At 44.4% G+C, this 27075-nt stretch overlaps 1 protein-coding gene across 2 annotated transcripts in view; it reads right to left on the reverse strand.

The window, feature by feature from the left end:
* Window positions 1-22694, reverse strand: part of PARM1 (prostate androgen-regulated mucin-like protein 1) — a 223004-nt gene extending 200310 nt beyond the window's left edge. Inside the window, exon 1 of one of the 2 annotated variants that reach the window (XM_063916790.1) lies at window positions 22365-22694. In XM_063916790.1, the coding sequence (XP_063772860.1) occupies window positions 22365-22449 (85 nt within the window). In that variant the 5' untranslated portion in view covers window positions 22450-22694. Of the gene's footprint in view, window positions 1-22143; window positions 22219-22364 lie in introns of those variants that run through there. The other variant, XM_063916801.1, reaches the window with a different exon arrangement.
* Between the last annotated feature and the right edge of the window lie 4381 nt (window positions 22695-27075).

Genomic DNA, 27075 nt, shown 5'->3' on the forward strand with positions numbered 1-27075 from the left:
GCGCAGTTCAGGCCCATTCACGCGGCTACGAGAAATTGCAGCGTGCAAACGGGTCGGAATGACCCCCTATGTACTAAGACTTGGAGAGAGATAAAGTGGACGGAGATAAAGAGGTCCATTTATCAATGACTCGTTGAAAAATGGGCTCCTTTATCTTCGTCCACTTTATCTGTCTCCAAGTCTTAGTACATAGGGGGTAATTCAGAGTTGATCGTAGCAGCAAATTTGTTAGCAGTTGGGCAAAACCATGTGCACTGCAGGGGGTGGGGGGGGGCAGATATAACATGTGCAGAGAGAGTTAGATTTGGGTGGGTTATTTTGTTTCTGTGCAGGGTAAATACTGGGCTGCTTTATTTTTACACTGCAATTTAGATTTCAGTTTCAACACACCACACCCAAATCTAACTCTCTCTGCATATGTTACATCTGCCCCCCTGTAGTGCACATGGGTGGACATTTCGAGTTGTTCGCTCGCTAGCTGCTTTTAGCAGCATTGCAAACGCTAGGCCGCCGCCCTCAGAATTGCTACTAAAAATTTTCAAGCAGTTTCTGAGTAGCTCCAGACCTACTCCTAGACTGCGATCACCTCAGTCCGTTTAGTTCCTGGTTTGACGACACAAACACTCCCTGCGTTCGGCCAGCCACTCCCCCGTTTCCCCAGCCAATCCTGCGTTTTTTAGCACACTCCCAGAAAACGGCCAGTTACCACCCAGAAACACCCACTTCCTGTCAATCACACTACGATCACTCGAGCGATTAAAAAACGTCGCTCGAGCTTGTGGAAATCTCCAAAGTTTTGTGTTAAATTACTGAACGCATGCGCGCTGCGTACCGTGCGCATGCGCATTTCCACCTAATCGCTCCGTTGCGAAAAACGGCAATGAGCAAACAACTCGGAATGACCACCATGGTTTTGCTCAACTGCTAATAAATTTGCTGCTGCGATCAACTCTGAATTACCTGCATAGAGGTGGTCATTCCGAGTTGTTCGCTCGCTAGCAGATTTTAGCAGCATTGCAAACGCTAGGCCAGCCCCCTCTGGGAGTGTATCTTAGCTTAGCAGAATTGCGAACGAAAGATTAGCAGAATTGCTACTAAAAAATTTCAAGCAGTTTCTGAGTAGCTCCAGACCTACTCCTAGACTGCGATCACCTCAGTCCGTTTAGTTCCTGGTTTGACGTCACAAACACGCCCTGCGTTCGGCAAGCCACTCCCCTATTTCCCCAGCCACTCCTGCGTTTTTACCTGGCACGCCTGCGTTTTTTAGCACACTCCCGGGAAACGGCCGGTTACCACCCAGAAACACCCACTTCCTGTCAATCACACTACGATCACTCGAGCGATGAAAAAACGTCGCTCGAGCTTGTGCAAATCTCCAAAGTTTTGTGTTAAATTACTGAACGCATGCGCGCTGCGTACCGTGTGCATGCGCATTTTCCACCTAATCGCTCCGTTGCGAAAAACGTCAACGAGCGAACAACTCGGAATGACCACCAGACTCCTAAGTTTGACATTACATTTGATATCACCAAAACAAACAATTTCATTTGGATTTTAGTGGAAAAACGTATTCAGACTTATTTAGACACAATCCTGCTGGGAGATCTTTATTGTCCAGATCTGTAACCAGTAGCACTATGGAGATGTTATTAGTATGCCCACATGCCACGTCGCTGATTCCACAGATGTGCGACATAAAAAGGATGAGACTACCAAGTACAATGTAGTAAGGAAGTAGTGCAGTGACATTGGGCCTAATTCAGACCTGATTGCTAGGCTGCGTTTTCGTACAGATTGCGATCAGGTCTGAACTGAGCATGCGTATGCACCGCAATACGCAGGCGTGTCAGTCATCAGCAATGGGGATCGGCGGGCAGCAACGGGATGTACGAGAAAAGCAGTCGCAAGGTGACTGACAGGAAAAGGGCGTTTGTGGGTGGCAACTGACCGTTTTCAGGGAGTGTCCAGAAAAAGCAGGGGTGTCCAAGCGTTTGAAGGGAGTGTTTCTGGCCCCGATCATCACACTGGAAGAGTAAGTCCTGGGCTGTGCAGAGACTCCACAAACTTCTGTTTGTGCAGCTCTCTTGCACATGTGATCGCACCCCTGCACAGCGATTTCCCCTTCCCCCCTGTAGGCGGCGACTACCTGATCGCAGGGATGCAAAAAACGCACTCGGCCCGTGCCCCCCCTGTCGTTTCTGACTTCTTTTCTTTTCAAAAGGAGAACAACAGCAGCACTACTGCTATTTCCGTCAGTCAGATTTGATAAAAGAGACGGCAGGCACTAGGACCCGACGCTGCTCTAACAGCAAGTCCGTGTGGTAACCAATGGGGAGGTGAGCTGCAGCTCCAGCCTTCCCCTGCTCACACTGCAACCTACCTCCCCCACTGCAAGCCAGCCAGAGTCCAGCCCAGGCGCGGGGTTCAAATGCCAGCATCGAGTAAGACTGTTACTTATGACGGCGCAGAAGGCTTCATTAGCCCTCACTGCACCGCACAGTTTCCCAGCGCTTCCTCCTCCACTTCCTTTACCACCATGCTAGGTGCAGTCAAACTCCGCCTCAGCTTTGAGAAGGCTGCCCATGTGATTGTGACAGGGCTGTCCTGCAGATGTCTTATGCTGCTTGTTGGAGATCCAGCTGGCTGCTTCTGCTAATCAAAGATGGGCAGTTCGTGTCCTGCAGTCTGAGTCTCACTGCAGTGCCCAAAACAAGGTATGCTGCACCTGCCACCACCAACTAAAAACTATAATAATTATATTGTGCTGGGGTCCCTTCCAGGCTCCCATAACTAATGGAACAGGTGACCAACATTTCAAGCCCCAATCAGCCTTTTCATCAGGGTGAAACATTGGCAATAAACCAGGATGCACTCCTACAGCCAATCATTAGCTGATGGCGTACTCTGTGAGGCCACGCCCCCTGTGATACCACTACTCTTATCTGGGAGCACGCATGCCTTAGGTGCATGTAAATATAACCATTACCGTTCCCCTATCATGGTACCCCCCTTTTCATTTTCTTCTGGATCCGCCCCTGTGTGTAACTTATGTGTTATGTCAGCACACACACTGAGATGTCATTGCCTGATAATGGGAATAATTCTGAGTTGATTGCAGCAGGAACTTTGGCCCTCATTCCGAGTTGTTCGCTCATTGCCGATTTTCTCTATATTGCGATTAGTCGCTTACTGCGCATGCGCAATGTTCGCAGAGCGCAAGCGCTTAGTTATTTTACTCAAAAGTTAGGTATTTTACTCATGGCATTACGAGGATTTTTCTTCGTTCTGGTGATCGGAGTGTGATTGACAGGAAGTGGGTGTTTCTGGGCGGAAACTGGACGTTTTATGGGTGTGTGTGAAAAAACGCTGCCGTTTCTGGGAAAAACGCGGGAGTGGCTGGAGAAACGGGGGAGTGCCTGGGCGAACGCTGGTTGTGTTTGTGACGTCAAACCAGGAACGAAACTGACTGAACTGATCGCAGTGGCAGAGTAAGTGTCGAGCTACTCAGAAACTGCTAAGAAATTTCTATTTGCAATTTTGCGAATCTTTCGTTCGCAATTCTGCTAAGCTAAGATACACTCCCAGAGGGCTGCGGCTTAGCGTGTGCAATGCTGCTAAAAGCAGCTAGCGAGCGAACAACTCGGAATGAGGGCCTTTGCAGTTGGGCAAAACCATGGAGGTAATTCCAAGTTGATCGCAGCAGGAAATTTTTTAGCAGTTGGGCAAAACCATGTGCCGTGCAGGGGGGGCAGATATAACATGTGCAGAGAGAGTTAGATTTGGGTGTGGTGAGTTCAATCTGCAATCTAAATTGCAGTGTAAAATTTAAGCAGCCAGTATTTACCCTGCACAGAAACAAAATAACACACCCAAATCTTACTCTCTCTGCACATGTTATATCTGCCCCCCCTGCAGTGCACATGGTTTTGCCCAACTGCTAAAAAATTTCCTGCTGCGATCAACTTGGAATTACCCCCAACGTTCTATGCATTACAACAAGCAGGATGTCTATGAGACAGTCCTACAGTATGTCTATACAACGTTCAGCATATTAGTAATACAAACCACAACAAACCACACTACACAAACCTCTCATTAATAAAACTACTGACAGGCATGGATTTATTCTTTTCTTTTTTTCTTTGGCATACATTTGGGCTAGTAATTTAAACATAAATTGGAAAGTACAAAATTAATTTTTCTGTGATTCTTTACACAAAAATACTTTTACACAAAAGTATAAAAAAAATAACAGGAACATTTGAAATACCATAAAATAGCAAAGAGGTAGGAAGCGGTAAAAATAAAATTTTCACAGAAAGGTATATTTTAACTAAGCAGTGCAGCTAACTCATGAGATAATGGGGCTAATTCAGACCAGAACGCTGCTGTGCATTTTCGCACAGCAGGCGATCAGGTCTGAACTGCGCGGGCAGCAACAGTATTAGGGAGGCCAATTCCGGGATCGGGATTGGCGGGATGCCAGGGATTTAGGGTCAAAAACGTCCGGGATTCAATCCCGGGATTGGAAGCTCCAATCCCGGGGGTTGAAGGATCAGCTTTGAGCGTCCTCTGGACGCTTAGACTCTGGCCGGCTTCCTCCTTCCAGCTCCCCAGCGCAGCGTGACGTGCAGTCAGAGGTCACGTTGCGCTGTGACATGCCAGCGGGAGAAAGCTGATGATGTGTCCTGGGGCGGGGCAGGGCAAAGGGGGCGGCCACACAGGGAAACGCCAGTCCCGGGGATCCCGGAAATCCCGGGATTGACCATTTTTCAATCCCGATACCCGGTATTGAAAAAACGGCCCGGGATTGGCCTCCCTAGACGGGATGGTGCATAAAATCTGAACGCACCGGCGATCGCATGGAGATTGACAGTAAGAGGGCGTTTATGGGTGGCAACTGACCGTTTCTAGGGAGTGTCCAGAAAAACGCAGGAGGGACCAGGCGTTTGAAGGGAGGGTGTCTGACGTCAACTCCGGCCCCGATCATCGCACTGGAAGAGTAAGTCCTGGGCTGCGCAGAGACTGCACAAAATGAGTTTGTGCAGCTCTCCAACACATCCGAACGCACACTTGCACAGCCAATTCCCCCTCCCCCTGTAGGCAATAACTACCTGATCGCAGGGATGCAAAAAACGCATTCTGAATTACCCCCAATTTTTCAGAGCCCTTTATCAAGATATATATAATACAACATAACTATGCTTACCATACTATACCTTTAAACCAGGACACTAATGAATTGCATAGGTTCTGTGACTGGCTAACTTCAAGCCTCCATTTCACCTGGTTTAATCAGCCACGGAACCTATGTAATTTATACCCTCTTCAGACAGAAAAGTCTGAATGTCCCGGATATTACCCGGCATTTCAGTGCTGGGTCGTTTTGCCGGGACCTGCCTGACCCCCCCCCCCCCCCTCATTTCGACCCGGTAATTTGCAGGTCAACACAGGTATTTTGTCTGTGTGAAAGGGTCAACCTGTGTCATAATTCCCTTGTCAACGACCCTGGTAAATTCCTGGGTCGAAGTCCCGGGAATTACAACACGGGTTGACCCTTTCACACAGAAAAAGGACCCGCGTGTTACATGAAATTACCGGGTGGAACTGCTTCACCCGGTAATTTCATGTTCTGTCTGAAAGGGGTATTATTAGTGTCCCGGTGTAAAAGGATGGTATGGGAAGCCTAAACATAACTCATGCACTAACAAATGCTTCAGCATGATGACATGAGTCCGTAACAGGCAAAAGTGCATCATGGGATAAACCTATGATGTCTCTGCAAAATACTTTTAAAAACTGCAGGCAAACTATTTATTTGTGCAAGAATAATGGGTCATACTCAATGTGTATTCCTATTTGAGCATGCTCTGTTCTTTTCCACACTCCTAGCGGATATGGGTCGTTGGGTCGACTCAACTTAGGTCGACAGTCATTAGGTCGACCACTGAATGTCGACATGGGCATTAGGTCGACATGCACTAGGTCGACAAGGGAATTGGGTCGACATGTACTAGGTCAACAGGTGAAAAGGTCGACATGAGCTTTTGGACTGTTTTTGGTGTCGTTTTCTTTGTAAAGTGACGGGGAACCCCAATAAGTGCACCGTGTTCGCTCGCCATGCTTCAGGGCAAGGTGCCTTGCTTCGCTCGGCAGAGGTTACCAATCGTAGTCCACGTGGATCGTAAAGTATGGAAAATTGTTTTTGTTTTTTTTTAACTCATGTCGACCTTTTGACCTGTCAACCTAGCACATGTCGACCTAATGACCATGTTGACTTAATGCATGTCGACATTCCGTGATCGACCTAATGACTGTTGACCTAAGCTGTGTCGACCTAACGACCGTATCCCCTCCTAGCTGCTGTTATACAATGAGTGGCCTATAATATCTGGCCTGGGGGTAGATCACTTATGCCATGTCTGTCTCCAGCTTTCTAGTTACTGACACCAAGCCAATCAGCTGCAAGGGTAGATGTATGGAGCTGTGATTTTTCTAAATAGGCAATTTTCTGCAATTTTGCCGGCTTTTCTTAAAACCGCAAAAGCTAGCACATTCTGTCTTCAATAACGTTATAAATGGCTGACATAATCACTTACAAATCTGTCAACTTGAAAACCTGCAGCTCAATACATTTACACCTAAGAGTATAATGTACTTGAAAAGGTATTCTACTTACCTTGGCTGTGTTTTCACTAAAACAACTGATTCTGAGTAGAGAGCAATGAAAAAAAAGCAACTTTGCACCTTAGTAAAACCATGGATTTAAAATGTGCAGAGAGATTTATATTCCAGAGGGGCTGTGTCCAAGCCTAATTCTGAAGATTTCCAGCAATTGTGGGCTGCATGCAAAAGCAGCCAGTCTTTACCATGCATGCAAACATAAATATATTTGCACCCTTTGTATTGCAACATGGATTGTTCCAGATACAAAGGTAATTGCTTATTTTCTTTGCTTCCAACTTCGAATGAGCCCCAAAAAGTTTTTCTCACAACCTTCCTTATTCCAACCGAAATTCATGTCACCTGAAAGCATCAGTGACAGGTTAATTGCTGGGGAAGCACACATAGGGGTGGGTCTGAGTGCCGGGAGCCTGTCTCACCCCCTACTCAGTGTAACTCTCCCATTATTACACTAAGCCTCAGTGTCCATTGATTCGCCTACCTGCATCACTGTGTCTTCCCTTCCCCCCCCCCCCCCTGCTGCTGCTGAGCATGGATGGCCATCAACCATCATTCATAATCATCAATGGTTTATGGCTGATGTAGAATACTTTTACCATTGATGGGGGAGAACCAGGTGGTTTCCCTCCATCAATGGCACTGTAAATTTTTATGTTTTTTTTTTCTTACAAGGTGCCGGGACATGGAACATAGCTCCGCCCTGACACCTGAAAAGCCCCCCCAGGTTCTGATTGGCCCATGGGACAGTCAGTCAAAGAACAGGGATGAGCATCGGTTGTTGAAACCATCAATGGTCATCCATTGCAAAGCAGGCTATCATCGAGGCCACTTGTCATATCACCATCAATGGTAACCGTTGATGAAAACCACATTGATGGCCATTCCTACTGCTGAACTCTGGTCTCCATACAGTGCACTTACTGGTCACATGACACATCCAAGTTGTCCGTCAGTGCTCAAGGCACAACCACCACACTCAGAGACATGCCTTTTTGGCTTATTTTCTGTGCAGTATTACTGGCTGTGATGTGGCCCCGTCCCCAGCTCCTCAAGCAGTGTCTATCTCCCTGCAATTCCAGAAGCTCCACAGATCTGGTGAGTTTTAACTATAAAAATACATACAATAAACAATGAAGATGTTTATAAGTTATAAATATCTTCTTTGTATTATTCTAATTGTTTTTATATAAAAACTCTGGAGTATGACAGGATAGGCTCTGCCTACACTGGCTGTACATCCCTGGAAAGCAAGTAATGTTATGTAGGGTACACACTTGAACAATGTGAGGAGCGACCGAGCAATATAACTAGTGTACTGTAGGTAACTATGCATACCCATTTACCGATATGTATGTGCAGAAGAACTCACTTAAATATGCCCGCCCAGTTTTGATGACATTTTGAAAGGTTCCTGTGGCCATCATATTGTGCGGTCATTTTGTTGTCCATATACACAATATGTATAACATATCTGTGCGATACATCACATCTGCCATACAGCATAGCCGATGAAATCTATATATATAAATGTGAAAGCCCTTACTCACTTATTCACTCACTCACTCACTCACTCACTCACTCACTAACTACAGATGGAGCCCCGCTCATAGAGGGGATAAAAAGGGGGTGACATAATGACATCATTACCGATGCGTAGCTTGCATTGTGTGAACGATAACGCCCAAATGGACAATCTGACCAAAATTTGGATTACACCTCCAGTGTGTAGAATTTCATAAACTATAAAAATGGTCCTGTCACTTTTTACCATATCTGCTACGGGTGCTCCTCGGGTAACGCCAAGAACCAGGGATTAATATTTACTTACATTAAGATGTCTCAAATGTACATCTCTATAGATTTACCAAATTTTTAACACTCATTTATATTTACAACCGTGAAAATCACAAACTCCCATGTGAAGAACGGGTAGAACGACTAGTACTGTATATCGGTGAAAGACATTCACAGGTGTATTGGGTGTACACATTACAGATGGTCAGGACGATATATCATTGGCTATATAGTGTGTACTCAGCATAAGATTTCTTGTTTTTCAGTTAGAAATGAAAGCGTATTACTTTGTTGTTTTTACCACAAAGAGAGATCCGCTATCTTAAAATATGCATTGGCTAAAACTATTCAAACAGTTTTTGCTATATACAATAAATACAGGCAATTATTCTTGTTTAAAATATTTCACAGAGCACTATTGCTTACTATGGCCAGCATATTCTTTAGTTATACCATTGTACTCTTAACATTAAAACCATTTTTGGTTGATGTATGATCGGGTGTGGTATGTTAGGTAGATTAGACTTAGGTCGACAGTGTCTAGGTCAACCACTATTGGTCGACAGTAAGTAGGTAGACATGGTTTCTAGGTCGACAGGGACTCTAGGTCGACATGTACTAACTCGACATGAGAAAAGGTCGACATGAGGGTTTTTGTATTTTTTTGGGAGTCGTTTTCTACATACAGTGACGGGGAACCCCAATTAGTGCGCCATGTCCCCTCACATGTCTCGCTTCGCTCGCCATGCTTCAGCCGATGTACCGTTCCCAATTGTAGTCCACGTGGATCGTAAAGTATGAAAAAGTTAAAAAAATGAAAACATTTTTTAAAAACTCATTTCCACCTTTTGTCATGTCGACCTAGAACATGTCGACCTAGAGTCCCTGTTGACCTAGAAACCATGTCGACCTACTTACTGTCGACCAATAGTGGTCGACCTAGACAGTGTCGACCTACTTACTGTAGACCAAAAACCGGATCCCGTATGATTGACTAATCCTATTTGAATTACTGTATGTGTGACTTTTCCTTTACATCTAGCAGTGAACAAATACTAAAACATTATGCATGACCACCTTTTCCAGGACCTCTTAAATCTGTGCAAATAGTGTTATTTCATACCCCCTGCCTCTGGGAACATTGCTGCCTGTGTTCTATATTATTTGCCATAATGGCTTAGTACAGGAAATGTGAGGGAACCCTGGGACTCTTTCCAACCAGGTTAACGTCATCCTGGTGTCTATGTAACACATCGATAAACTACTTGTGGTCCCTACCATTTTTCAGCCTGCAGTAAGCAGGATAAAGAGAAAAAGACCTGGTTCTCTGGGACCTATGGTATTTCTGTCATTGCCCACCCCCCAAAAAAACCATCTGGCATGTTCCCTTGCAGCTGTGGCTATTTTGATAATTCGTAGGGGTTATCTCTTCCAGCACTAGTGATTCAACAGTTGCTCAAGACAAACCCAGCATGTAAGTGTTACTCTGGGGGCTGATTACATGGCAGCACCTCAACATTTTTATTATTAACTGCTGTGCTATATTGGGTGTAAGCTCATATGAGTCCTGGTATATATTCATGTGTCCCAGCATGTCCCGACTGTACAGCCACAGGCTGGCTAATAGCAAACTGGTAACCCATGGCCAGAAGTGCCACCCAGTCTACTCACATTATTCTGTGAACAAAGAAACTTGTTGCCTGCTATCAATGGGTAGGTGATGACAGTGACATTGATGGGTAATATTTAATGTTGATACTCCGATTGTGCAGCCTTAGGGGGTTATTCAGTACGGATTGCAGGTTCTGCTAATAAGCAGAATTTGCAATCCTTTCTTTCGCCTGCTGGGGACCGCCCAGCATGCAGAATGGCCTGCCCAGCGGATGCGACCGCAATTTAATTGAGGTCGCAGCAACTGGGGACGACCCCCTGCAGCCGCAGCTAAGCTGCGTATGCAGGCGGTCAGCCGCCATTTTTCTTATCGGAGCTGCTGCGTGTGACATCACCAAAAATGCAGCCAACCCACCCCCAGTTTCCCAGCGCCACCACCCACAATGCTCCATCGCCGCCCACCTCGCAAACGCCTCTGCCTGTCAATCAGGCAGAGGCGTTCACAGCCATTGCGATCAGATCGCATTGGCTGGTTGCGCATGCGTAGGACGTGACCTGTGCATGCGCACTGGCACCGGGAATGGGGTTATTGCGATCATGCAATGTAATGAGGGACCTCCTAAGTCCTGTCCCTCATTGCATTGACTCTGACTACGGCAGTGGGGATAAGGACACTACTGAGATCAGTTTGACAGTGAAAGACAGTGAACTATCTGCACTCTGAATGGCTGCCAGTCTGTCCCTTTTCTGCCCAGCCTAGTATTGCAAGAGAGAAATTATTAAAGTCTTGTCTCATGTTACTTAGGGGGACATTTACTAAGCAGTGATAAGAGCGAAGAAGTGGGCCAGTGGAGAAGTTGCCCCATCAACCAATCAGCAGCTCTGTATCATTTTATAGTATGCAAATGATAGATGTTACTTCGGTGCTGATTGGTTGCCATGGGCAACTGCTCCACTGGCTCACTTCTCCGCTCTTATCACTGCTCAGTAAATGTCCCCCTAAGTTTTGTTGCCTGTACACGTCAGGTCAGTAGAAAGATGGTAATGTAGACAGGGGACTTGGGGGAAGGGAGCATATGATGCTTGGTAAGAAGTGTGTCATGTAGGCAATGAGGTGAGGTGAGGTGAGGGTACAAGGGCAACTGATTTACTGGAGATTTACAAGTGCAAGATTAACAACAAGGAGGGCATTGGTCCCCCATACATAGCTACATCACCAGCATGGAGGGCACAGTGACATCCATGAACTGCGCTTTCTTTGTGGCATAATGTGAATTGGGGGCACTACAGTGCATTGTACACATTTGTGGTGCTGGGAGTATTTACACGTCATACTTTTAATAACATCACCAGTATATATCATATTGACCACTGGCTCACGTCTCCACTTTTTTTTTACACGTCTGCATACATCCCCCCCTTAGTTTGTGCTTGTGTACAGATGTAAGCCACAAGAGCAGATAGGTTACTGTTCTCCTTCATATTTTGCTTCATTTTTTATTTTAAGTCGACTTTTTGTGTTCCCTTCAATATACCGTATATGGGTATGGTTTATTAGGTCGACAGTTAAAAGGTTGACAGTGTCTAGGTTGACCCCAAAAGGTCGAATTGCACAAGGTCCACAAGGTTGACACAAGCAAAATGTCAACATGAAACTGGTTGACACATGGAAAGGTCGACGTGAGTTTTTTAAGTTTCTGAGGTGTCAATTTGTCACTTTTAGCACATGGACCCACCAAGTAGTGTACCGTGTCCTCTCACATTGGTATTACCATTCCCAGTCGTAGTCCACGTGGATGGTAAATTAGAAAAAAGTTATAAAAATGTGAAAAAAAACAACTCATGTTGACCATATGCTGTGTCGACCATTGTTATGTAGACCTTTTGACCATGTCGACCTAATGCATGTTGACCAATAGTGGTCGACCTATTGACTATCTACCTTTTTACTGTCGACCTAAAGACCGGATATCAATATATATATATATATATATATATATATATATATATATATATAAAATCTCCAAATGTGTCCTTTGGACCAAAAGTTGTAAACACCCTGTTTTAAAATAATCATATGCCGCACTTTAGCATCAGGTATTCTGTATGGATATTATTAATAAATAAGAAACTGGCAGACATTCTGAAGTATAAATCACTTTTATTGTGGGTCATTTGTACCTTTTTACACGTAGCATTATTACATATATTTATAAGCACCTCTGGGAGCAACTATTTATCTCAGTGTTTCCACAAAGCTCTCATGGGATAATTAGACAAAGCAACGGAAGGACACTTATGTCACGCATGTTAGTCATACTCAAGCTTCTGGTGCCATTGTGACAATGGATTAAATTAAATGATTTAGCTTTGTGGTAATAAATCTCTAATACACTAATTACACTACAGAATTTAGCAACCATTATTGGTTTATGGCCACACTACAGAATTACTACAGGTTTATATCCAAACATTATTCTCACTTCATTTAATAACAAGTATAAAAATAGATGTAAAACTGCTGAAAACTGACAAAAGTACAAACAAACTAGTAAAGTTCTTGCTCAAGTAAAGTTACACTACCATCTATATGACTGAACATTTCCGTTTGCCACTTTAAAATGGGTCTGGAGTGTAGGGCGGGGAGGAAGGGGGGGAGGGGAAAGTAGATGAAGACCAAGCAGAAGTCACTGGGGTCTATCCAAAATCTGCACGTCCTGCAGTACAATACAGCTGTCTCGTACTGCATTACAATCCGGCCCCTGGACTCTAAGGGCTATATATACTATTGTGCGGGTTTATGGAAGTGGAGATGTTGCCCATAGCAATCAATCAGATTCTATTTATCATTTGACAAAAAAAGTTGGAGTAACCAGCACTTAACCAGCACTCCTTAGTAGAATGTATATTCACTTAGGGGGTCATTCCGAGTTGTTCGCTCATTAATTTTTTTCCGCAACGGGGCGATTAGTCGCTAATGCGCATGCGTAATGTCCGCAGTGCGACTGCGCCAAGTAAATTTGCTATGCAGTTAGGTGTTTTACTCACGGCATTCTGAGGTTTTTTTTTCATTCTGGTGATCGTAATGTGATTGACAGGAAGTGGGTGTTTCTGGGCGAAAAATTGCCGTTTTATGGGAGTGTGTGAGAAAACGCTACAGTTTCTGGGAAAAACGCGGGAGTGTCTGAAGAAACGGGGGAGTGTCTGGGCGAACGCTGGGTGTGTTTGTGACGTCAAACCAGGAACGAAACTGACTGAACTGATCGCAGTTGCCGAGTAAGTGTGGAGCTACTCAGAAACTGCTAAGAAGTGTCTATTCGCAATTCTGCTAATCTTTCGTTCGCAATTTTGATAAGCTAAGATTCACTCCCAGTAGGCGGCGGCTTAGCGTGTGCAATGCTGCTAAAAGCAGCTTGCGAGCGAACAACTCGGAATGAGGGCCTTAGTTCCATATGTTGTCTTTCCGTTTTAACATAACCAGTCATAGGATGAGAAACAGAGAAGAAACATATAGTGAAGTACAGTTTAATATATCACATTAAACACATATATACAAAAGGAATTTCTGCTCAATCACAGAAAGAAACTAAAAGCAGTATCTCTATTGCAAGAGGTTTCCAAGTAACTTTCAAACAGCGGATAATTACCACAGATGTTGGAACTGCAAATTAACAGTTCTAAACAGCACATAGGTTTAGTAAAGGGAATCCCGGGACTTCACCGCACTACGTCTGCTGTCGTTCGGTAGTTTCACCGCTGGATCAGACTGGAACACCTTCTCACCAACGCGTTTCTACCCCTGGCTGGGGTCTTTATCAAGGTGCAAATAATGAATGCTCCGGATCTGCTTTGAGCCACTATTTAAATTAACCATGGCCCTCATTCCGAGTTGTTCGCTCGCTAGCTGCTTTTAGCAGCTTTGCACACGCTAAGCCGCCGCCTACTGGGAGTGAATCTTAGCTTTGCAGAATTGCGAACGAAAGATTCGCAGAATTGCGAAAAGAAATTTCTTTGCAGTTTCTGAGTAGCTCGAGACTTACTCTGCCACTGCGATCAGTTCAGTCAGTTTCGTTCCTGGTTTGACGTCACAAACACACCCAGCGTTCGCCCAGACACTCCACCCGTTTCTCCATCCACTCCCGCGTTTTTCCCAGAAACGGCAGCGTTTTTTCACACACACCCATAAAACGGTCAGTTTCCGCCCAGAAACACCCACTTCCTGTCAATCACACTACGATCACCAGAACGAAGAAATTTCTTTGTTAAGCCGTGAGTAAAATACCAAACTTTTTAGCAAATTTACTTGGCGCAGACGCACTGCGAACATTGCGCATGCGCAGTTTGCGACAATTCGCTACGTTGCGAAAAAAAATAATGAGCGAACAACTCGGAATGAGGGCCCATGTCCAGTCCTACGAATAGAGAATAATCGAATATGCCTGGTCAGTCTGGAAGTTGCGGCTCCATCTGCCCCATTTTTAATCCGGCTCTGCCCTTCCCACAATGTTTTGTATGAAACTGTTTGAGTGTTGTATTAAGGGTTGATTACTTAATAGTTGTGCCTTTACAAGCTATGTGTAGTGTTCAACTATGAATAAGGCTTGTTTGAGATTTACAGATCAACTTCCAGACTGACCAGGCATATTCGATTATTCTCTATTCGTAGGACTGGACATGGTTAATTTAAATAGCGGCTCCAAGCAGATCCGGAGCATTCATTATTTGCACCTTGATAAAGACCCCAGCCAGGGGTAGAAACGCGTCGGTGAGAAGGTGTTCCAGTCTGATCCAGTGGTGAAACTAGGAGAAAATGGATATGAGAACCCCTGTAAATGGCGCCCTGGAAGCTGCCCGAGCCGTGATTCACCACAATTGAATCTCACTAGAATTCAAAGTTTAAACAAATTTGACACAAAAAATGTGTGGGACTCAAACAAATACAGGCGCTAAGATATTGACGTGATTGGTACTTTACAATACGTTCCTCAATGTTCTTCTTTGACAGGACCTCCCTTTCACTCGTGTAGATGTCACCATGAAAAGAAAGGATTGTATAAATGTGTGTCAGAGTCTTTAATGGTCCATGAATATCTTTTCATTAACTGAACATATCAGACAGTGAAGAACGTGATTATTTCACCAAAGAGGCGTACCCCAACTCACTTTTCCAAAGAAAAGATTACACTCATAAAGGTATCTTTCATCCACCACTGTGTTAGACAGAATCACTCTCACGGTCAAACCCTTTTGCACGGGAAGAAGATGGGCATACAGTACCTCACTCACAATAAAGGAGGCTGCTTCAAACGCATCAAGGTTTCTTTTGCTGATAGTTCTTTCTTCCTCCTAAGCAAAAAAACTTTTTTGCTTAGGAGGAAGAAAGAACTATCAGCAAAAGAAACCTTGATGCGTTTGAAGCAGCCTCCTTTATTGTGAGTGAGGTATGCCCGTCTTCTTCCCGTGCAAAAGGGTTTGACCGTGAGAGTGATTCTGTCTAACACAGTGGTGGATGAAAGATACCTTTATGAGTGTAATCTTTTCTTTGGAAAAGTGAGTTGGGGTACGCCTCTTTGGTGAAATAATCACGTTCTTCACTGTCTGATATGTTCAGTTAATGAAAAGATATTTATGGACCATTAAAGACTCTGACACACATTTATACAATCCTTTCTTTTCATGGTGACAGTGGTGAAACTACCTAACGACAGCAGACATAGTGCGGTGAAGTCCCGGGATTCCCTTTACTAAACCTATGTGCTGTTTAGAACTGTTAATTTGCAGTTCCAACATCTGTGGTAATTATCCGCTGTTTGAAAGTTACTTGGAAACCTCTTGCAATAGAGATACTGCTTTTAGTTTCTTTCTGTGATTGAGCAGAAATTCCTTTTGTATATATGTGTTTTAATGTGATATATTAAACTGTACTTCACTATATGTTTCTTCTCTGTTTCTCATCCTATGACTGGTTATTTTAAAACAGAGAGACAACATAGGGAACTAAGTGAATATACATTCTACTAAGGAGCGCTGGTTAAGTTATATTGCCAACTTTTTTTTTGTCATTTGCACTATTGGTGAAGGGTGGAGGACACCTTCAAGGAGTATCTAACTGACAGGCTGCACCTGTTTGCGCACAGAGTCATTTTTCACTAAATATTGTTTCTACTTATCATTTGTCTAGCACCTTCTGGAAGATAATAACTAGAATCTGTTTGGTTGCTAAGGGCAACATCTTCACTTTCTGTTTTATATACGTATATGGCATTAATACTGCCACGCAGCTGGTACCATGTACAATATGGGTAAAAGCTAATCTCCTGTCTGCCGATGGCTACTAAATACTTTGGGGTCTATCACACATTGTAGCTAAATATCACAGTGTCCCAAGACTCTGAAGTTTGATGTATTTTGCATATAAAGTCTTGTAATATATATACAGCAACAAGTCTAGCCAAGATAGTTTACCTTTTAGTAATTTAAGAAAACCTATTTTCCTATTTGGAAAACATCGATCAAGGTGATAAGAGTTAATTTATCCTGATCTCTCCTTTCTCATACTGTAGGTTCTGCCTTCCCATTTCCAGTGTGTCAGATCCCACTATAACTCCTTGCAAAAAATATATGGTAGGCAACAGGTGGCTCTTAGCCCTTCAGTCTGTTACATTTTGGCAGTGACTTCCTGCTTTTATGCCAAGATTTGTTTATTATAACAGGTAACACTTGCTTAAAATATATAATGATATGTTTCCACAAATAGTAGTCTAGTTGTCTATATATATTGTTTTAACCAATTACTAAGAAAATGGGCAATGTGTATCCCTTTCAAAAGTTAGATGGCCGCCCATGTGTCCCCAGATGTGTATCAGCTGCCTTTCACTGCATGTCTAGTACCTTTTTATACTTTTGTATGTAGAAAAATGTAGCAAATATCATGCAACAACATTTGAATATGGGATTTAAGCATCATAGTTTGCATTATCTTCTATTCTATTTAACACAGCAGGTCGAACACCTGCTCATATTATCCAGTTTGGTGACAAACCACTAACAAGACAAGGAGATGATACTGCCGTACTATTTTTAGACATTTTCAGTAAATTGACTGTGAAAACTGCTAGGTCTTAAAGCAGGGGTGTCAAAGACAAGGCCCGCGGGCCAAATCCGGCCCGCCAGACCTCGTCTGATGGCCCGCGGTGCCGCCGCCATGAAACCCCCTTCTCCCGAGTGCCCAGCTCGGGGGGGGCGGGGTTTCGCGGAATGACGCGATTGCGTCGTGACGTCACGGCGCAAACGCGTCATTCAACGAAACCCCGTCGGAGGAGGGAGAAGGGAGCCGCGCAGACGAGGAGGGAGAGGCGGCTGAAGAGCGGCGAGAACCGCTTCAAATGTAAGTCAGCCCCTCTCCCTTCCTCTCTTTCTCTCTCTCTCCCTCCTTCCACCACCTGCCGCAATGTGTAAAATGGGGACCTGTGCCTGCCACAATGTGTAAAATGGGGACCTGTACCTGCCGCTATGTGTAAAATGGGGACCTGTGCCTGCCACAATGTGTAAAATGGGGACCTGTGCCTGCCACAATGTGTAAAATGGGGACCTGTGCCTGCCACAATGTGTAAAATGGGGACCTGTACCTGCCGCTATGTGTAAAATGGGGACCTGTGCCTGCCACAATGTGTAAAATGGGGACCTGTGCCTGCCACAATGTGTAAAATGGGGACCTGTACCTGCCACAATGTGTAAAATGGGGACCTGTGCCTGCCACAATGTGTAAAATGGGGACCTGTGCCTGCCGCAATGTGTAAAATGGGGACCTGTGCACTATAAAAGGGGGCACATGGCTGGGCACTATAAAAGGGGGCACATGGCTGGGCACTTTAAAAGGGGGCAGATGGCTGGGCACATATAAGGCAGGTGGAGCGGTAAATTTTGGATAGACCTACAGATACAACCGGCCCTTTGATGGGGACCAAACTGCTGATGCGGCCCCCGATGAATTTGAGTTTGACACCCCTGTCTTAAAGTAAGGTACAGTCAAAATCATGACATGTACAGAATATAGTATATTTCTCATTGACTAAACAAGTTACCTTGCATCTTTGTTATTCAGTATTTTTATAATTCTATAAGGTAGTAAGAAATGCTTGACTGCAATCCAATTTAATAACAACCCCAGTCTGTACCTAATCTATATGAATAGAATTGTGGAATATATATGTACGTTACGACAAATAGTTCGGTAAAGACTTCCAAACCTACAAGGTACCCCATATAATCATATAACACCACAAACTTAAGCAACAACAGAGAAAAAAAGTAACTGCTGCTTCTCAGTAACATTTGTGTTACAGACGGACATGGGGGTCTATTTATCAAGCCTTGGAGAGAAATAAACCAGCTAACCAGCTCCTGACATTTTTCAAACCCACCCTGTAACATGGCAGTTAGGAGCTGATTGGCTGGAACTTTATCTCTCTCCACTTTATCACTATCCAAGACTTAGGGGGACATTTACTAAGCAGTGATGAGAGCGGAGAAGTGAGCCAGTGGAGAAATGGCCCCATCAACCAATCAGCAGCTTTGTATCATTTTATAGTAAGAAAATTATAGATGTTACTTCAGTGCTGATTGGTTGCCATGGGCAACTTCTCCACTGGCTCACTTCTCCGCTCTTATCACTGCTTAGTAAATTTCCCCCTTAGTAGGCCTTGAAAAGAACATCTACCAGATTGATTGTGACCAGAACATCAAGAGGAAACTCAAGCAAAAATAGACAGTATGTATGGCTTGGTGGGTATATAAGGTGTGTGATATGCCGTCTGCACACATATCACTTGTTGCTGTCATGGGTTAAAGGGGTGATTTATCCGAGTTGCAAAAAGGGATGATTATTGGCTTTTGGGCCAAGGGTAGTAGTATTGTGTTCACCTGCTGCTGTGGTGAAGGTGTATCGTGACTGGTCATATGGCACCATTGCGATTACCAACATGAAAACTGCGGAGCACCAGTCAGTATATGTAGTATTATTAAGGAGTACGGTATACAGTGAGACATACATCGGAGGACAACATTACACATTGCAGAACAGGTAAAAATAACCTAATACATCTCATTGCCTGTGACTCTCTATGAAAGTTTTAGTAGATAGTCAGCTAAGCTCCCAGGAAGGCTAATAAACGCTTCCCATATTGCACAAGGCACTCTATGTAATGGATACAGGGTAGATACATACTGGGGCAATTGAATGGAGTGGATGCGTCTTTGTCAATACTTTAAATCTCAAGAATAGTAATATTGTAATTATTTATTTAAATATCTTACCTATATTGACCAATACAAATGACATATATTTAACTTTATTTAGTTATTTAGTTCTTTTTTTCATCTTTATCGTCTCAATTCCTGTGACACATCTAGCCTAGCAATGTAACAACATCTATGTACCCAAGGTTCTTATTGGGAGACACAGAGAGGGACTACATTGAATGGCTGCATATAGGGGCACTTTACAGTATATCCAGATAGTTTCCCCAAAAGTGGGCAACCCCTTTAAACCTTTTATTAAAATGCAGAGAACTAAAATAAACTAATATAAAACAACCAATCATTATTAAACAAAGCAATCTGATAGGATATCGGAAACATGAAGGTCTCCCTTAATGTTTACTATATGCTAAGTAACCAGCCTATCAAAAAGCAAGTAGCATATATGTACAGAATTTGTTTAGTTCATATTTGTTCAAAAGAACATGAGATCTGCATGAGACCTATCTGATCAGCTAAACATTGAAAATAACAACATGTCACACTGGTTTTGGAAGAATTAAGATGAAAACCAGGACTCTCCAGCTGCTAAATGCAAGTAAACTACAGTAAGCTAAAATAACCACAAAACCACCACCACTTCACCAATACCCAACCAGGTGCACACAGCCCAGGAATCTCCTTAGTCCCTCATAATCTCAAAGACTCAAGGCTTCATCACCATTAAAATGCTCAATGCAGGATGAACTTTGTAGAGTCAATTTCTGAAATAGAAACAGCAAATACCAGCCAACTCCTCAACCAGCCAGCAGTCTTTTCCAGACTGTTTCTATATTTATTTTACAAATTTGTTAAATAAAATCATTCAACCTTAACTGTTGGAACAGTGCTGCAGGCTCTAATTACAATGGAACAATTATAAGAAAATTTCTTGTTGTAGAGATGAGTTGAACTACAATGAAACTGTCCTCCCTGAATGAAGTCATACACAGCAGCAGGAAAACTATTACCAGATAAGGCTGCAATAAGGAAGGGGACGTAGTCGGGATCCCGCCGGTCACAATACTGATGCCGGAATCCCGATCTCTGGCATGCCGACTAACAGGGGCTATTCCCCATAGAGTGGGAATAGAATCTGTGGTGAGCACAGTGAGCCACCGAGTGTGCTGCATGGTGAGAGAAGCGATCCCGCAAGGGGCTCTATTGCGCTCACCCCCGTCTGCATTCTAGCGGCCAGGATCCCGGGGTCGGTATAGTGAACTCCGGGATCCCAAACTCCGGTCTCCCGATACCATCCCATGAGGAAGCATATGATGTAACTAATGATGGTTGCATCCAGACAACCAGGGGCTTATCTCCCAGAGGCATGGGAGATACCTGCCTCTGGGCTCCAAGCTCTGAAGGGACACCTGCGTTGTTCACAGCGGGATTCAGATGTGACCACTGCTCTTCCAATGGAGCTCTGTGGCGCACCCGCTGCTGCTGCAAAGTTAATTGGCTCTATCCCAGAGCCCTGCTAACACCTGCAATAGGGCACAGGATGACTGCACTGTAGCAAGTGATGGTGCACCCGCCGCTGCTGCTGGGCTGTGAGATGGGACCCACCGGTGAAGGCTGATTCTGCATGCTGCTGAATCTCGTGCGTCTGACCCTGATCCACCGACCATTGCCACACACAGGGGGGAATTCAAATGTTTGAAAAGTCAGTTGGTGTTTTTTCCTATCTAATAAGACAGTAAAAAACAGACACCCAATGACTTTTCAAACATTTGAATTCCCCCTAATGTGTACCTGGAGCGCTGCCAATTTACTGTGGACTTCAGTCCCTGTAGACTGACTGAGAGCACTGGGGGGGGCACCAAACTGGGATGAAGATACCTGTTGCTCTCCCTCCAATCCCGTCGACAGCCGCATCCGCTACCAGTTACTATGGGGGATGTGATGCTGCCAGATACTATGGGGGATGCGATGCTGCTACTTTCTGAAGATGGCAGTAGCCTGCTGTAGCCTTTGGGCTACACACTACAAATGTAGTTCCGGAGGGTTCCCCTGGAACCTTCCATGGAAATGTATCCTGTGCATGTGCAGTAAGCAGGACTGCGCACGTGCAGGAGCAGCGGTAGCTCCCTGAGCACATACTGTAGCAGGGACGGGCCCTGCAGATGCCCAATGATACATCCCGCCATTATAATCGCATATTGCAATAAGATTCTGGGTGCTAATATCACGCCAGATTGCATATACGATTAATGATACGATATGAATATACGATTGATGATAAATGGGCCTCTTACACTGTAAGGGAGTGCAGCTGCCTGGCAATAAGTAGAGATAGTGGACATCAGACCACAACAGCTTTCTATCTTTGGAAAACAGTTTCCACAAAGTGCTTATTTTTATGTTACTATGAGTGTGTTGTATAACCAGCTCATGTGCAGCACACTGCTATTCAGAAAGTCAATGACAATGCAGTTTGATTTGTAACAAAAGCACTGTATAGACTTGCTGACCATCATCAAAGTGACTGTAAATATTTCCATGTACGTTTTACATATAAACACACTGTATACAGGTATGTGTTTACATCATGTAGGCGTGTGTGGTGGGTGTGTATGAATGTGTGAATCTATGAACAGACATATTTACAGATATATTATGTAGATAGATATAAATGTGTATGCTGGGTCAGTGATCTGAAAATCTTGCTTGAGATATATATTTACCACAGTTACGACATTATAATTAGATAACCCAGTTGTGTAGCAAGTGACAGGTATAAATGCATCACTTACAGACCTGGCATACTGCTCCACAAATACTTTATGTACAGTATGTATACAACCACCCAAGCAGCAACATGGCCAATGTCCTGTATGAGTCCTCTGTACAGCATGACACATTAGACTTCTATCACACATTACACATCCCAGGCAGGGATCACTATAACCACCTGCTCTCCTCACTCACATCATCCCACACAGGGAGCAAGGGGGAAGTTAGAAAACACGGCACATTACCTGATAATAGGAGCAGGCATGCAATCGCTGTCCTGCAGATCATTGCTGCGACTGAGCTCTGTAGCATCTGTTGGGTTAAATCCATCTTGCGCTATTAACGCGACGGAGCAGAAACGAGAAGGAAAGGCGCAGCGCTGTCCTTGTCACTGCGATCCGGCCAGGGCTAGGGGAAGAACTGCTGAAGAATAAAACCCGGGGTGGGAAGCTGGCGGGCAATGCATGCAGAGCAGGTGTCTCACAGCCTGTAACAGTAATAGGCAAGGCACCTGTTACTCCTGTCCCGTGAAGCCTCTGATCTACTGTCCATGCTTCCTTATCTGACACACACTCCGGTATGAGACCCGCCTGCCCCTTCCCACGCCTCCCTCCCTGTCTCTCTGATCAGTGACACATTGGTACAGTATAATACTGTGCCTGCGACAGTGATCTGCCACACGGCGACCTCTTCTGGGCAATCTGCTGCCATCTCACTCACAGGCAGCCCCAGCAGCTTACTTGTGTGCAGAATGGGTATAACCTGGCGTTTATCTGCAGCAAGTAACGAGCACCGGGGAAGCCGAGGTTGGCAGATGATCCTGCCTAAAATAAATAAATCCATAAACAGATTGTCCATGTAACTCATACGGGTTATGAAATATTCATCTGCAAGAGGGCATGTAAAAGGAGGGAGGCTAGGGTTCTGTATTTTTAGTTGTTATTAATAATGTAAGAGGTTTGCTTCATTTATAATTATGCTTCTAATGACATGTTATTTTGATCAGTGACAAGAAGTCTCGATGACAGGCACTATTGTTTGGCTAACAAGTAAAATAGTCAGTGCAGCAAAACGCAGAAGTTGTAGCAGAAAATAAAAGGATCAGGATGTTTTCCGGAGCCTTTGGGTCAGATGTATTAACCTGGAGAAGGCACAAGGAACTTGGAAGTGATACACCAGTGATATGTGCAAGGTGATAAACACACCAGCCAATCAGCTCCAATATGTAAATTAACAGTTAGGGGTCTATTCATGTAGAAAACGAAAACAGAATTGCTACTTATCACTATACATTGCATCGCTTCGATGCGATGTATAGCTGTAATAAGTAGCAATTCATGTATACTCACCCTTCCGACGATGCGCTGCGGTGTCTAGGGCTCCTGCGGTGAGGTCATCTCCAGCGGTCCTTCCCAGCGATGCGCGGGGTCCAGCGGCGGGTCCCTTTGCGCATGGTGTTGACCTCCCGGCAGGCCGCAGTGGTTGCTGGGAGGTCAGGGGGCGGAGCCAGCGCGAGGTGCAGAGCAGCGATCAGGGAAGCATTGAGCTTCCCTGCCGTCTCCGCACCACAGTTCAGGTTACGCCGTCCTGAGATGACGAACCTGAACTCCATGGAGAAGCGGAAAGCAGAGCTTTCCGCACCTTCATGAATCGCACTCACCATACAAAGGTATGGTGATGCGATTCAGCCACAGAGCGGGGGTGCCGCTGGGGAAGTCAGGGACTTCTCCACGGTAACCCGCTCTGTGAATTGCGGTAAGCAGAGAAAAGCCTTGTTTAACGCAAAACAGGGCTTTTCTCTGCTGCATGAATAGACCCCTTAGAATCTGATTGGCTGGTGCGTTTATCACCTTGCACATATCACTGGTTTATCACTTCTTTATGCCTTCTCCAGGTTAATAAATCTGCCCCTTTGTTCTCTTGTGCCCAAATGTTGCTCAGCTTGTGATGTAGACCTAATGCTACAATGGGGGCTTTTGTCTTACATTTTTGGTAATGCACTCTGGGGGTCATTCCGAGTTGATCGCTCGTTGCCGTTTTTCGCAACGCAGCAATCAGGTCTCTACTGCGCATGCATATGCACTGCAATGCGCATGCGCGTCATACAGGTACACAGCGGATTGTTGCTGAGCTATGGATTTAACGAATAATCCATTCGCACGGGCGATCGCAAGGAGATTGACAGGAAGAGGGCGTTTATGGGTGGCAACTGACCGTTTTCTGGGTGTGCTTGGAAAAATGCAGACGTGTCCAGGCGTTTGCAGGGCGGGTGTCTGACATCAATTCCGGCATCAAAAAGACTGAAGTGATCGCAAGGGCTGAGTAAGTCCGGACCTACCAAGAAACTGCACAAAATGTTTTTGCACAGCTCAGCTGCACAGGTGTTCGCACACTTGCAAAGCGAAAATACACTCCGCCATGGGCGGCGACTATGCGTTTGCTTGGCTGCTAAAAGTAGCTAGCGAGCAATCAACTCGGAATAAGGGACTCTGTCTTTATTTTGGCAGATTGAACTAATCTAGTTACTCTTATTAACCAGTTTTATATAAAACTGGGTAATTCTAGTAGCGCTATTAATGAACTTAAAATTGCTATACAACCTCAACAGAAATTTCTCTTTAAAATAATTTTGTAATAAAAGGTTTATGTTGTGTAACTGTGTGACTAAATTTTTTGTTTATTTGTTACCATTTTACACTTGCTGTACATTTAGCTCATTTTCTATGTGTGCGGATGTGCCAGGAGGACAAGGCCAGATACAAACTACCTTGGTCAACCTTGTGGACGCAGTTATGCAGATTACAATAGGGCCAGATCGCCTGCGGTAATAAAACGACAGTAGATGGGTCCACATCTCAGATATCATCTACTGTAGTGTAGAGTTTGTATAGTAGGCACTTCACAGAGGTGACAGATCTCAGATGTTTACAATGGCTGCACTGGCAGAATGGCGGGCTGTTGCTGAGGTGCCATGCACTTCATATTTATGAGGTTCACATTATTCACAAGAAAGGGAAAGCCTACAGCGGCACAAATGGACTGTAGTAATAGCGTGAGGCACAGACCAGTGTATCTATGTAAAATGAAGGCTAAATGTGTTTAGATGTTATGTTTTTAAAAATACAAATTTATTAACACATTACCAGAATTATTAACAATGAGTGTGATCATTTCTCAGCTATATGGTCTCCTTAGTTGGCTCTTCATGGGGCATAACCCTTGGTATATGAGCACTAGGACAGCTCTCTCCCCGGGATTGGTTGGCATATGGACGGGCTCTTCTAGTTTCTTTCTTCTACTTGAGTATTCCTGTGTGGTTATGTCTGCATTATCATGGTTCTCCTTTTGAATGTCTTCATGTGCGATGCATCCCTGTTACTGTGCCACTGCTCCAGTTCCACTTTTTCAGGAACTAGAGCTCTGTAGTCCAAGAAAGCTCGACTCCCTTGTGGTCCAGAAAGGGTTTGGTGTGTCCTGGCATGTGTTGGCTTGTTGTCCTCACCCCCAAGCAATTGGAATTGGGAGCAGTCTTTAGTAGTTTTGTGTATGGTTCATGGAACTACCGTGGGGAGCTCCAAGTGCTAGGCTCTACCCGAGTAAGACATGGGGCTGGCAATATTTGGGCTACTGCAACCCAGTTCTGAATGAGGAACATGGAGATACCAGGAAGCATATCGCATAGCTGAGCTAAAAGAGCCCTTCCTGAGGAAACAGTGAGACTGCTGGGGCCTAGTATCCTCATGAGAATGCTGATTTTCATACAGGACTAAAAGCAACACTTTAAAAAGACATTTCATACACTTTAAAAAAAGCCGCTGCGGCCGCTATACTTAATCCGCAACCTACGGACTTTTTACACCGTTAGCGTACAGAGTCCCGTACCGAGTACGGACTTTGCGTACAAACGCCGCGCTGGCTGTACAAAGTATACACAGCGCGTACACACCCAATGATACACCGTGAACCCTTAACAGCTATGCAATACGATAATAATACACTTTAAACCTTAGCAGGGAAAGGAAGACACGACACCAGATTGTAATTAAACTACTGGGTTCCGACACCACAGCATATTATTACTGAAAGGGGGTTACAATAACAAATCAATACAATACAAAAGAATAATGGCTACAGTCAATGATACATACTTGTTTGGATTTCGCCGCGCTACCCAGTCTGGTCCTCGGTCATCTAGATAGGTAACTTTGTGAGTCTTGTGTGTCCAGGCCTGCAGCAGGCATCTTTTATACAATCTTCCAAAACTTAACACAATGGACACTGTAATCTCTTTGTCCATTGGACACAGGGATGGTCATTTACAGTACAGGAGAGGTCATAGGTCGGTTTGAATAGGTGGGCGATGTCTGTTCAAGATGTACTTGTGGGTGGTCTCCTCTGGGTTCCCGCCGCATACTTAATGTACAGTAAATACAGTTTATATCTATATTCTGCTCCTGCACATAACTATTCGCAGGAACATGCGATCTTCTTCAAACCAACACCGGAATGTTACCCTTACAATACCCTACAGCTGGATACCTAATACCACCTTATAACTTTGTACTGTTCCCTCCTATCCTGTAAAGGTGAATCCCTGTGTTCTGTTACCATTTAAACTGTTGTAACTTACTGATGTGGTGCAGGGAGACTATGTGTACATTGTGCACTATTTGGATTAAATATGTAATGTGTTTTGATAGCTTTCCATGCGTTCACAAACTCTACCGTAAATACTTATACCACGTGCTAATGCGCAGGACCGCGGGAGCGACCATACGCAAATTGCGGATATGTGCACGCACGGCAGAACAAGTACATGCGCGGAGGCCATCTGTGTGTAGTTTGTACGTGATGTGTGTACTGCAATATTTTTCGACTTTGACAGTCCACCCTTTGGCAGTCACCAATAACTGCCACTATCTAATCAATAAACAGAAAAATATCTACACAATATCT

Source organism: Pseudophryne corroboree, chromosome 1 (genome assembly GCF_028390025.1).
Source record: "Pseudophryne corroboree isolate aPseCor3 chromosome 1, aPseCor3.hap2, whole genome shotgun sequence".
Classification (NCBI taxonomy): Eukaryota; Metazoa; Chordata; class Amphibia; order Anura; family Myobatrachidae; genus Pseudophryne; species Pseudophryne corroboree.